Raw genomic sequence first — 13,518 nt, 5'->3', positions numbered from 1 at the left:
TTCTAACTGATGCTTGACATGTTCGACATGGGTATGGTGACCTTAGGTTCATGTGTGGAGATTACACCAGGTTTATTAGCGGCGGGTGCACCTTAAAGTAGCTGTATTCACTATCAGAAGGGATGTCTGGACATGTAGTATATTGCTAAGTGCTCCAATCATGGAATACTCAAAATCTCCACTTATTTATGAAACAGTTAAATAACAAATACATACAAATTAGTAAAATAAAATTAAATACAAACTAATATATGCATATACACTACCTCCAAAACACACATTTTGGACAAACATATTTTACACAAGCAAAGGCTGGAAGGTTTATCACAGATTTATTGCAGGTTTTTTTTGTTTGTTTTTTTTGCATGTCACAGTGATGCTGCAGGTACAATCCTAGCCAAATTCCATTTCAAACTCTGTAGCATCAGCAAAGCTACGATGCAAAAAAAAGCCACATTTTGTTGCACCGTTTTTTTTTCTTCTGAAATAAAAAAAAGCTTTGAGCTGTTCATAGCTGGGGAAAAATGGGCAACATTCAATGCTCATTCCCAAAAGTGAAGTTGAGGTCAGTAGGCTAATAGTTTGTCCACTGCTTGGCAGTTAGTTTTGCAATGTCAAGACCGGTCACTGAGCCAGGCTGACATACAGTATGTGAGGTTGTAACTTTGAGCAATAGCTTAATTCATCCTCCTTTTTTAATGTGTTTGGACTAAAGTTTTCAACAGCCATAGAGCTTTATGGCAGGCGGTCTTCGGTTACAACGAAACGACCTTGGAGCCCGTGATGTTAAACACTGAAAGACCACCAAATGCAAGTCACAACCAAAGAATCTTTTCACATTTCACAGAATTGTTGTGACATAAAATGGGCCTGCCTTGAGTCATATGAGTAATGTAGGCCACTGGCCCTGGGGTACACTAGCAATGGAAAGTTTTAGAACATCGGTATCAATATTTCCAATGTTTTATTGACACTTAAGCAGTTCAATCCAGTGGGTAAACTAAAATGCTAAGTCCAGAGATGAAAATGATCCAGTGGTAAGCAGGGAAAGCATTGAGCTTTTAAAGAAAGTAAATTAACTGAAAACTGAGAAATAATGTAAATTGTGGCAACTGAAATCAATTAATTGATGCAAAAAATGTACAATTTACAAACCCTTAGTCTGTCTAAAAGCTTAGTTGGAATAGACTGTGTCACTGCACTCTCTATCGCAGTATTTAGACAACACTGCACATTTGGATGGCTGTTGCCATGCAATAAAATGGGTGTGTTCTAAAACTTTTGCCCGGTAGTGTACATCTTGCAATAGTTTCTGAGAATAAAGCACATACACAGTACCTCCTGAATTGTGTGTGTATGTGTGTGTGTGTGTGCCACGATCCTCCAGCAGTAGCTGTAGGTGCTGTTTATTTGGGCACAGCGGGGGCACGTGTCTTCTGAACTCGACCTCAAATGGAGGCCGCAAGCTCAAAGGCAACACTCTGAGAGGCCAAACTCTACGTAAGTAGGAGCACAATGACCAAGCGGAAAAAAAAGCGCGGAGTGTTGGGCACTGCCCGCGTTGCCCTGCCCATCAGCACTGTGGCTGGCCGGCAGTGGGCGCGGAGTCCAGCTGGTTAACTGGCATTGACAGAACGGCTATGGCTGCCATTTTTAACTGCAGAGGACGTTGTCAGGACCCATTAGGCCCCAAGGGCCTGACGGGTGGCCCTGCCCATGCCTGAAGAAAATGGACCTGCCAGCAGGACCCTGGCACTGAGTGATTTGGGCCTTTTTTTCCTTTTTTTTTTGCCCACAGCCCTTTGAGTAGCCACTCTACCGGCGGCTGTGGGTGGCCAGAGGCAGGCGCTCACAAAACAAACGGAGGCAAGCAGCCTCCGGGGATGCAGGGGAGAGAGGGAGTGAATTTGGAGCTGTCAGTGGTCAGAAAGAGAGCGCGAGGGAGAGATGTGAAGCTGAGAGATGGTTAAAGGAGAGGGAGAGAGAAAGAAAGAGAAAGAGCTTTTTGCCATTGTGGCTTTAATGTCCTAGCCCAGAACCTCGCAATACAGTGAATAAAGAGTCGCTGTATTAGACTGCAGTGGATTTAGCTGTTTTTTCTCACAGGGCAACAGTGAGAAAGTTTAATGTTTTACCTGTAACAGCCTGCCCAGGTTAAGTTTTTGTAGCGCAAGTGCTGCTGCAGTTGTACAGCATTTAAGGTGGAACAGTAAAATCCTGCATTATTGGGATTAATGGACAAATTTGAACACGCAACTCCCACAGGTGGAATTGTACTAGGCTGTGTGGGACACTTTCATATGTGATATTGAAATCCGATATGCAGCTCAATCTGAACAGACAGATCAGAAATCATGCAACTTTTACCTCAATCCAACTCCACATTCACTATGAAGAAGGGAAAACAGACAACAGGAATCAGGAAGGTTTTCAGTGGTGGAATAGCGAGGTAACCGGTCATTATAAATATTTCGGGTGGTGTTGTATCTGTTCAAACAACATTAGAAGGCACATCTCACAACTGCTCAGTGTTTGAAGAGATTTCTAAAAAAAAAAAAGAAAGGAAGAAAGAAAGAAAAGGCCAAACGTGGCCGCAGAAAGGCGATGCTGCAATCACAAAGTCACATAAAAAGCTTAAAAGCAAAGTTAAAGAAACCAAGTACACAAACCAAAGAAACTTGACATAAAGCTTTGCTCTTTTAAGGTCCCTGAGTGGTCCAGCCCAGTCAGGCTGCTAGCCATCGACAGCCGGCACCCTGAGAGAGCACAATTGGCCTAGCTCTCAGCACAGCACAGATGGCACTTTCTCCCCACATAACTAAACTAGTGCATCGCTGCCCATCACTGGCGTCTGCTGGCCAATGCAGATACTTGGTTTGGAGGCCATGGGTCATTCCATTCCCTCTTATACTGCTTTCAATATCTGTCTAACATGATTATTTATGCTGTTTTTTATGTGGTTCATATATGGATGTTACATCCTCCCTGAGTTATACTAACACCTGAATACGCACAAACACAGCAGTGGTACACCTGAAGGCTGATAGGAGCTTTCTGCACCAGAAACAGGGCCACCTACTGTGTCACTGTGTGGATAATGATGATAACAGTGAGAGGCCAAGAGAGCTGAGTCAAGTGTCCTACTACTGCCTCTGTGCGTTTGTGTGTATGTGTGTGAGTGTGTGAGAGAGAGATTTTACATGAAACACAGTATAAGTGTGTGTGTGTGTGTGTGCTTCTTGGACATGTCAGCAGGATATTACAGCTGTGTGTGTGATAGCAGGGCAAACTGAAGTGGCCTCATCATATCTGAAGGTGATTAAGGCCCAGGTCTTATCTTTGGATGAACACCCAGACCTCTGTGTATGTGTGTGTGTGTGTGTGTGTGTCAGGACATGCATATTTGTTTTTATACATTTCAGGGACAAAAATGTCTAGACCACAGAAAAAAACACAAGAAAATCAGGCCTAACTTACATTCATTTTTTAAATTTCTTATTGGTGTAAGTTTAGGCTAAGTGTAAGCTAGACATTGGGTTCGGTTTAGCAACATCCTATTACATATATTTGCATTTTGTTCCTATCACCATTTATTTAAGTCTCTTAGGCACCTAAACAAGTCTTAAAATTAATCTTTAATTATTAATCTTGGCAGTAATTATGCTTTTGTTTGTGAAAATGTTAAATCATATCAGGATCTATTAGAACCATTAGAACAGTCTTTGCTTTGAACAGCAAGCCAGTGGAACTACACATGTGAATTAGCTGTTATCTGCCACTATTATTATTATATCACCATTAACTATCATTACTCTCTTTACTCTCCTATCATCACTACTGTGATTATATTAAGTTATACTATAATATGATTATTATGGTTATTCTTAGTCTTATGTGGTGGTTCAGTGACTTTTATCAATCATTTATAAATAGTTCTGATCAGAGGAGGATAGATGGGTCCCCCTTGTGAGTCTTGGCTCCTCCCAAGGTTTCTTCCTCCAGCTCTCAGGCAGTTTTTCTTGCCACTGTCGCCTTTGACTTGCTCACAGGGGGTCTTGGCTTTTTATGTCATTGATTTCTTGTCTTCTTACTTATTACTAATTCTGTAAAGCTGCTTTGTGATAACGGCAGTTGTAAAACGCGCTGTATAAATAAATGTGATTTGATTTGTAATTGTTATTTTGTTATTGAGTGCTGTCCCTGACAAATAAATTAAGTGCAAACCAACAGTAATGCAATAATCTCAAATTTTCAGAACAGTCCCTGAGATCTTTTGGGCTGGTCAGAACACTCCTCAGTTCCCAGTCATCACATAGCTTTGTTCAACATCCAACAACAATGACTACAGAGAATGTGGACAGTGCAGGGTCTCTCAAAAGTGAAGTGGCCACAGCTCTAGCGCCTCCGCTGGCTGGTTGTAGTATGATCTGTAGCTCCACCCATCCTGATATGTTTCAATGATAGAACAACCCATTCCGGCAGTTAGTTTACTCTGTGCTAATACTTCCCCTGTAGAGATCCCTTAAAGAAAAGATCCCTTATTCTGCTTTATCGTAAGAAGGCAGGGTTAGGCTTAGAAATGAGGTGATTGACAGCCATAGCTGGAAGAGATCAGTCATCTGCAGGACCTTTCTGTTCATTACATGAAGTACTTCTAGTCGTGCTCTCAGGCAACCAGCTAGTTAATCATACTATTAGTTTCTAATAACTGTTGCTGTTGGTCGCATTAACAGACACTCTGTTCAGTTCTTTGCGATTTTTTTTCGTTAAGTCTGATGTTAGTGTAAAATGGACAACGTGACTTAATTAGTTTCGGTGTAGTTAGGACTCCAAATCTATTTTCTGGTCCAAAGACTTTTTCCAGCATTATTTTTCTTTTTTTAATCGTCACTGGTGTGTGCTGACGCTTTCACAGGAGCAGCTCGGGGGTTCAACTGGATCGTAGTAGGTTTAGTGTGTCTCAACGGCCAATAGAGCAAGCAGAGCTGAGCTTGGGTTCTGTAATTTGATGGAAATATAAATCATAATTAAATCCATGAATTGCATTTTTACTGCTGAAACATTACATCACTACGTAATGCACTGCACAGACTGGGTATCCAGGGGAAAAATCTGCTCTGGTTTCTGGTCCTTTAGGCTGCACTGTAAACTCAAAAAGACACACGTGCTCTGTGAGAAGGGGGCGTATCTATCAAATAAGTAGGTGCGTCTGGATCCGCCTATGCTCTCCACTACACAGACTCTTGTTGCAAATTTGGCAACATGGCAGACAGTTGTGGCTTGAAATGGAACCACAGCATCCACAGCATTTTCTACAGTCAGTGACTACCCCTATTAGCAGCAGCAGCTCGGCTGATTTAACTTAACGAAGCTCCGATTAACTACAGCAGGTACTGGATGATGAAAACAAATAGTGCTAGGCTTCTAAAAGGAGTGGATTGGAAATGCTTAAATAAGCAGATTGTACTGTTTTAATGTTTATAATAGTTTTTATATATTATGTGTTTGTGGTCGTTTATGCTTGTACAGTACAACGAGTTTTCTTCTCTTCACATCTCCCATAGCTCAGACAGCTGGGGTCAGAGCGCAGGGTCAGCTATGCTATCAGAGTCAGCCCTTGACTGTAGGGTTAAGGGCCTTGTTCAAGGGCCCAACAGTGGAAGCTTAGTGGAGCCAGGTATTGAATCCACAACCCTGTGACCTATAAGCCACTACTCTAACCACATTAGTGTTTACTGTGTACTTTTGTTTTGCTTTGGGTGGTTTTGTTATGACAGACATGATAATTCAATTTTACATGGGACATGTACAGTCATATGCTAACAGTTTGGCCTCCCTGGTCACATTGCATGAGTTGCTGAAATGCAAATAAATGATTAAATCGTGTACACAGAACACACTTCTGCACACCTTAATACAGAATTGCTGGTTGCAGTCACGTATAGTCATTTATGTTCATTTAACACAATGGAAAAATTAGCAGTGTTCAAAGGTTATGGCATATTGTTTAGATTATGTTTTATTTTTTAATATGTTCATTTTAGCAATATTTCAGTTTGTCTTCTGTAGAGGATTTGTTTATATATATATTTTTTATGTGTAAAATCCCATATACATATTGTGTGTGTGTGTGTGTTTGTAAAAGGGAGTGACAGGGAGTGACACATTACCCTTTTCTCAGTAGACTGAGTTGCTGAAACAGAGATAATGCCAGTCCAGACTTGATGCCAGATATTTATATGCATTTTCATGTGTTTGTATGTGTGTGTGTCTGTATATGGGTCCGTTCTCACACCCCCACATGTCCCTCACTCCTCAGCTGCAGTCTCTGATGTCCTGGAGATTGAGGCGTTTCCTTTGACCCCCAAAACCTCCCCATGCAGACAGTGTGTGGTGTTGATGGAAGTCAGGATGGTGTAGTGTGTGTGTGTATGTGTGAGTGTAGGGGTGTGTGGGGCTGCGCTGTGCTCTCAGCAGTGCGGGGCTGCAGCGAGGGGGCTGCGTGTTATCCTCTTATCCCCACTGTTCTGGAATAGAGCCCCAGCAGCTGGAGGACTGCAAGCCGCCTGATAATGCCGCTATTTTCCGCCCGCCCGTCTTAATCTTGTTACTCAAATGGTGCTGAGGAGAGTCATGAATTTTAATTTTGACAGCTCCCCCCCAATACACACACACACACACTATCCTAACCCCTCAGAGTCCTCCCTGCTTCCATCAGCCCGAGTGTCTCTTCCCTCTACTCGTTTTTCATCCATCCTTTCACTGCCTTTCTTCATCCAGCCAGCCAGCCATTCGTTGATTCGTTTCTGAGGCCTGTGATTCTAACCTGCTGATGTTCAGTCCATCCCTCGTTCTCTTAGGACCCTCTCAGAAGACGAGGGAAAAGAAGAAAAAGGGGGTAGGGTGAGGGGGGGGGGGGGGGGTGTAGCAATAAAATAAATGACTTGCATCTCAGCGGCCATGCGATTAAAACGTACGAGCCGATTTATCCAGCCACCCATGAAGCTGATTAGCGGCCTCTGATCAGGAGGAACAGCTTTACTTGTTAAACTTTTCACCTTTGCAAGCTCGCCTTCTTTTACTTTACTCTCTCTCTCTCTCTCTCTCTCTCTCTCTCTCTCTCTCTCTCTCCCTTCCTCACATACACACACACTCTCCTTTCTCCCCCCCTCTCTTTTTCTCTCACACACCCTCTTTCCCTCTGCCCCCCCATCTCTCTCTCTCTCTGTGTCTCTCTCGCTCTCTTTCTTCCTCTTTCCCTGTTCTCTCTCCTTTTCTCTCTCGCCCTAAACCTCCCTCTAATATCACTCACTCACACTTTAAGGTGTTTACTCTTTCTACCCCCCTCTTACTTTTTCTCACTCTCTCTCTGGGGTATGTGGGATTTGAATGTGAATGTGTTGGTCTCTGCAGTGGGTTTAGTGTTGGCTGGCTGGCCGCCCTGATTACCGAGAGGTCACGGGTTCAACCACCGGCCGCTGTGTAGAGAGGGTGGAGGGAGAGATAACACACATGAAGGGCAAGAGGGGAGTCTTTCATCCGTCCTCCTCCAGCCGCTGAGGGAAGAGAGAGTGTGTGTGTTGGAGAACAGTGTGCACGTGTCATGACGGTGTTAGTACAGTGTGAATTTATCTACTGTAGCTGTGAGCTTCTCCCCCCCGCAGATCAGTCCTGACTCTCCCAACCAGTCAGCTCGTGGGTTGGTTGGTGTTAGGAGTGTTTCCCAGGTCTTTATAATGATAGGGGACTGTCTCAGCCCAAAAGATTGCATTCGTGATAACAGCAATAACGTGAGCATGGTGTGATTTATTTGAATTAGTATTCTCACTCGTAGATTATTGACACCTAAAGTGTGCATCCTAAACTATTCAATTTAACTGTAATTTGTTTTGTAACTGTGTAATTAATTATGTAATTACATATAAATGACCCAGTAAAGGCACACTAATAACTTTTTGGCGGGGCTCTGAGTGTTCCAGTGAATTAAGGTGCTGCCACTATGATTCAAGGATTGCTGGTTCAAATCCCAGGTCATGCTGCTTGCCATCTGCAGCCGGAGTCGGAGAGAGCACATTTGGCCTTGCTCTCTCAGGGGTGGGTTGATGCTACTTTGTCCGCTGTTGTCTGTTAGCTGTTGTATCAGAGCTGGGGAGCATGCCAAGTGTGCTAGGCTTCACCCATGTTGGGGGCCTTCCTAGTGATAGGGGGAGTTCACACTTTGGCTTTCCAAATTAGGTAGTAAAAAAAAAGGTAGTGGTAAAATTATAAATAAAAATAAATATAAAAAAAAACTTCTGTCAATGTGGGAATTGTTAAGCAATGTTTTATTTTAGTTTTATTTCTTAGCTTAGATGATGTTGCGCTGCTTCAATTATTCAGAATTGAGAGGCCTTGACTTATAATAATAGTACAACTATGAGCTCTGTCATACTTATTTGGGCATCAGTCTATTGGCAGATGTGCACAAATGAATTAACAGTTGTCATGGTGTTTGTTAAAAAAAAAATCTGTTGAAAATGCATTCCAGAGATACCATAACACTGACCTCATTTAAATACAATCAGTTATTTAAAAAAACATACTCTATATAATGTAATGTATAATATATTTTACTCATGTTTTATAGTTGAATTTGAAGACGTAAGCATTGCCTTTACTTCTTTAATTAAATGTTAAGATATAATGTTATGCATGATTATTATAGCTAGCTACACTACAATAAAGGTGCTTCAAGTGTTTTGAGAGATGCCAGAAGAACCATTTCTTGTTCCTTAAAGAACCATGTTCGTAATAGAGAAATTGACATCAAGTGAAGGTTCTTTAGACTTCTAAACTATTATGAGCATAGTTTTTTTTGTGCAACCAAAAGTGGTTCTTCTGTGGCATTGCTCAACAAACCCTTTGTAGCACCTTTATTTCTAAGAGTGTAAATGTAAAGGAAATAAGCTCATAGAAGCTACAAATAGGTCGAAAAAAAAAAATGCATGTTGCTGGGCCAAAAAAGAAACAGAGGTACTAAAAACAGGGCCTGTACTAACTGCCATTCAGAGACAGATGATGATTGTATAGGCTTTACTTATAATTTAATAAGTACAAACTATAATTACTATCTTTAATTTAGCCAGTATCTAATCTAAATATTGGATATAATATTTAAAATATAAAATATTTCCCATTATGAGAAGTCTATTATTATATAATAAGATTGTATATGAATATAAAAGAATATTATTTAAAAGAGAATAATTCATGTCATTTGTCCAGCCACTTCACATGTGGCACTGGAATGTCTTTAGTTGCCCATGTGACCCACATATGTATTTGCATTAATTTTAGAGCACTTTTAGGCTATTGGTTGCGCTTCATTTCCTTTCTTTCCTCCGTGTGTGTGCTTCTCCTCCAGAGCCCAGCCTCCTCTGAGGAGTGTGTGCATGTCAGCTTTGGTGGCTGTATAGAGGCTCTGATTTTCATAACAGGTTTGCACAGTCCTCATGGCGGAGCACGCGGGCCGGCCTGCGGGCGAACGAATTGGCTGGGACAAGGCAGGGCTGCCGGGCAGCTGGCCGGCCCGCTGGCAGAGAGGGAGAGGGTGGCAATAATGCTGCATTTTGGTTGTTAGCAGAAAGTGGAGCCTGGGGGCCTGAAGCGCAGCCGGGGTTCGCTGACGTTCTTCATGCAGACACCTCGGCTCTAAATGAGTCATTGTGAAGCAGTTAGTGTGTCTGTCCCCATTCGCTCACTGTGGCCTGGGTGGCGTTGAGATGAGCCATATCTAACAAGGGTGGAAGCAACAGGAGTGCAAACAAGATAAATCAGTGCTGGCTGTTGGTTCTACAAAAATCTCATTTACACAGCATTCTCCTTTACCCCAAATGGAGCTGATCAGCCAAGACACGTTTAGTGTCCAAAGTGCACTTCTTTAGTTTGGAACTGGAGGTTAATGTAGCTAACATGTCATGCAAACTTGTGCATACTAATTAGCTCTGTACGAACTACATGTCTAAATCATCAACCACTTGCCTTATCCAGACTTGTCTATGTGGTGTCTGACACAGTACAACACCCTGTTAGCTATAAAAAGGGTCAGAAAATGCAGTGCTGTTCACAGCTGCGGGTGTAGCTGAGTAAAGCTGAAAGTCTGGGAAGAACAGGAATGTTAAGAAACCATTGAAGAAAGTGTAGAAGTTGTATGAATAAATGTGGCTTTGGAATTAAAATCCAACCAGATAAAGATGCCAAACATGCTTAAAGGCTAACATGCTAGCATTTCAATAAAAGTCAGACCACAAGACCAAACCTTTACAGATAGAGGTGCTGTTATACTGCAGCTTACCATGTAAAGACTGTTATTTGCACGCCTGTTACGATCTTCAGATGTCTGTTTCAACTAAAGTTGGCATCAGATGACCACATCGGGGGTGTTAGCTTGGCGCTAACATAACACAGCAAATCTTATATGCAGAAATTAGCATTAAACACAGACTTATGACGTTGTGACTGTATACAAACGTAAACGTGTTATTTTACATTTGCACTGACCAAATATAGGCATTTTCGTAGGCTTTTCACGACAGATCAGGTTTTTCTGTTGATAGATCATTAAGAGAGGGTTGTTTGCATTATTTTCACACGTTTCTGTAATGTTAAGAAGGAAAAAGCATTTCACATAATGTTCGTTTTTTCCTTCGCTGCCAGTTTTTTTTTTTAAAGAATAAGATGTGACAGTTCAGCCAGGACATATTTGAAATCTGAAATTTGCTTCCTTTATCTAGAACGGGACATGCTAGGCTAACACTGCTAACAAACGCTGGACTCAAAGTGTCACCAACATGTGCAAAATGTCTCTTATCATGCTCAGGACACACCCAGATCCTCATTTGTTTTATGCAATGGTTTAAAACACAGTACAACTTATTTTAATCAATAAAAACAAAAACTATGTTCTCCACAGAGCTGGTGGGGCAGTCATTTTGCGTAATCGGAACCACTTTTACCTCAGCTCAATACGTACATGTTTTAGTACTTCACAGCAGGACGTCATGCAGATGTTCCAGATGTTTCAGCCTAAATAATGAAATACAATCTATCTGAGCTGGTTAACATTTTTTTTAGCTTGTGTAGATAGCTTTTTGTATTGTATTTACCACGTATTAGTCCCGTGTTTGATAGCGATGTTAGCCTAGCATCCCCGTTGCAAACTAAAGAAGCATAAGTCTGATACCAAACATGTTGTGGCTCATAGACTGAATCTAGACTGGCCCATAGACTGGCTCATAGACTGGATCATAGACTGGATCTAGACTGGAATTCTCCTTGATTATGTTTCATTTCCTTATTGTGTGTTTCTGTGTTTCAGATGAAAACCGAGGGGAAGGAGGTGTATGATGAGAACATCCACTATCCTGTGCTGCTCACGCTCACCCTCAGACCCAGCGCAGGGCTGCTGTGAGCCTGGCAGTGCCATCCTGCCCTGCTGTGCCACCCGCTGGTTCTGCCACTGTGACCTCCAGGGGTTTCCACAACCTAGCCTTTTTCACTCCTTTAACTATAAAGATTTTTAGGTATTGTGTGCGCGTGGATGTGAGAGTGTGTGAATGTATGTATACACGTGACCGAGTTGGTGTGTGAGCTCATGCTTGACCTTGTTACTGTGCGATGAGAAATGCGTGAAACAGTCTAAATAGAGGCATGGCCAAATGGACCCGAGCCTCGCAAGCACTCTGAACACTTATAGAGACATACAGTATACAACACAGCTGTAATATCACTAGGTGTTGCAGTGAATAGCAGCGATTTTAATGCTGGCACCTGACAGAATGCACCATACCATTAAGTTCTAATGGACGATAACTTAATGGTGTGGCTCATTGTATAATGGTCGGCCTAATTATGTACCCTCAGCATAATTGTTTTAATGTTACTGCTCATAACCTCAGAAACATAAATATGGACTAGCGTTGTTGTTCATAATGTGCTGCGAGTTTACACTAAAGGCTTGGCGGACGTATTGATATAAAGTGTTAACTTTAAGCATTTATTGGAACATCAGAACAATAGTTTTACACATGCCCTTGGTAAGAGCCAATCAAACAACATAATCTTGAGCTCATGCATATTCATTTTCAATGCTCTGCTAAAAAACAGAACGGCTTCTAATACAAGACAGAAAACTAAGGTTTGGTGAAATACAGGTACATATGAACAGGGGAAAACACTCAGTTCATTTGAGCTGCAACTACAGTGTTTGCCATGATGCTCAATCTAAACAAAGCAGAATATGCCCTTTAAGTATTGCAGTAAATTAGCTGAGTGTGTTTTCTTGCATCTCAAGTCAAGACTTGACTGTGCGAAACATGTCTAAAAACAGACACTTCTTACCAGCTTCACTTTTAAAAACAGACTTGCTACAAATGGGTTCCTCGAGAGATACCATAGAAGCATCATTTTTGCTTCCATAAGGAACCATTTTGAACTCTTTGTAGTACCTTTATTTTTGACCACAACAGTGTTCCATTCTAAATCACTGACAGTGTACACAAATAAGGAAAACACCAGTAATTCTTGTTTTTGAATACGCAAATGTGTTACCGCAACCCTTTTGCTCTCTGTGTCACTATAAATCTGTTTGCTGTGTTTTTATGAATCTGGCCCAATGCATCTTAAATATGGCCTGATCATCATATGAAGCAGTGTTTAATACCAATGCTAAGGCTTTCAAATATTTTTTTTTTAATATCCACATTTCTGAACTTCACTGTAAGCTGCCCCATGACTACGGTCATTCAGGGTTTAAAATACAATTGTGATAGTTCTTTATAAACAGGCCTTTTGAGGTGGTCACATACATGTTCAGGATTAGCATAGTCGGGACCCCTTCTTGGTAATAGTTATCCGTTAAAGCAAAAGTTGCTTCATGGCTAACATGGCATCACTATTTAAAAATATCTGACAATTAGCCTTCGTATTCCTAATCAGGGCTGCGTTTCCCAAAGTGTCTCAGTACAAAGATGATTCTTCAGTGGTTGAGCGTCACAGTGAACACTCTCTCTACTAGTTAAGATCATCCGAACACTAAGATGCTTTAGAGAAACTGGGCCTGGATCAAAACATAAAGGAGCGATATTCCCCATCCGTACTTGGTGGAGGAGAAGAGATTCTATGGCTTGCTTCACTGTGACCCACTCTCACTGCCATGATTTACGTCCTATGAGAAACATCTTGCTTGGTTACCATGCCGTGTCGCATTGCTTACAGAAAGACCTTCAACACTGTTTGGAATGCTGTGTATTAACAGGGTATATTCAGCCTATATTTGGCCCGGCAGGAAGATGCACAGCACAAGCAAGGCCATGCAGTATGAATTTCAAGTTCACCCACTGTGCAAGCTAGCGGAGGCGTAAGTATTCATAGGGAATGATCTGCGTGATCTGTGTTACATAGGCAAGGAAATAAACGGTGCATTACAGTGTTGACGTTATATCATTATCCAGTGATCTGGTAATACTGACATATCAACTA

General features: G+C 41.7%; 1 protein-coding gene across 1 annotated transcript in view; it reads left to right on the top strand.

The window, feature by feature from the left end:
- The window catches only part of camkmt (calmodulin-lysine N-methyltransferase), a 144,482-nt gene extending 131,204 nt beyond the window's left edge, over positions 1-13,278 (top strand). Inside the window, exon 11 of the mRNA XM_072677726.1 lies at positions 11,357-13,278. Coding sequence (XP_072533827.1) covers positions 11,357-11,449 — 93 coding nt within the window. The 3' untranslated portion in view covers positions 11,450-13,278. The remainder of the gene's footprint in view (positions 1-11,356) is intronic.
- Positions 13,279-13,518: the final 240 nt, after the last annotated feature.

The sequence above is a fragment of the Salminus brasiliensis genome, chromosome 4, assembly GCF_030463535.1.
Source record: "Salminus brasiliensis chromosome 4, fSalBra1.hap2, whole genome shotgun sequence".
NCBI classification, from domain to species: domain Eukaryota; kingdom Metazoa; phylum Chordata; class Actinopteri; order Characiformes; family Bryconidae; genus Salminus; species Salminus brasiliensis.
This window is presented reverse-complemented; position numbering and strand designations above follow the sequence as displayed.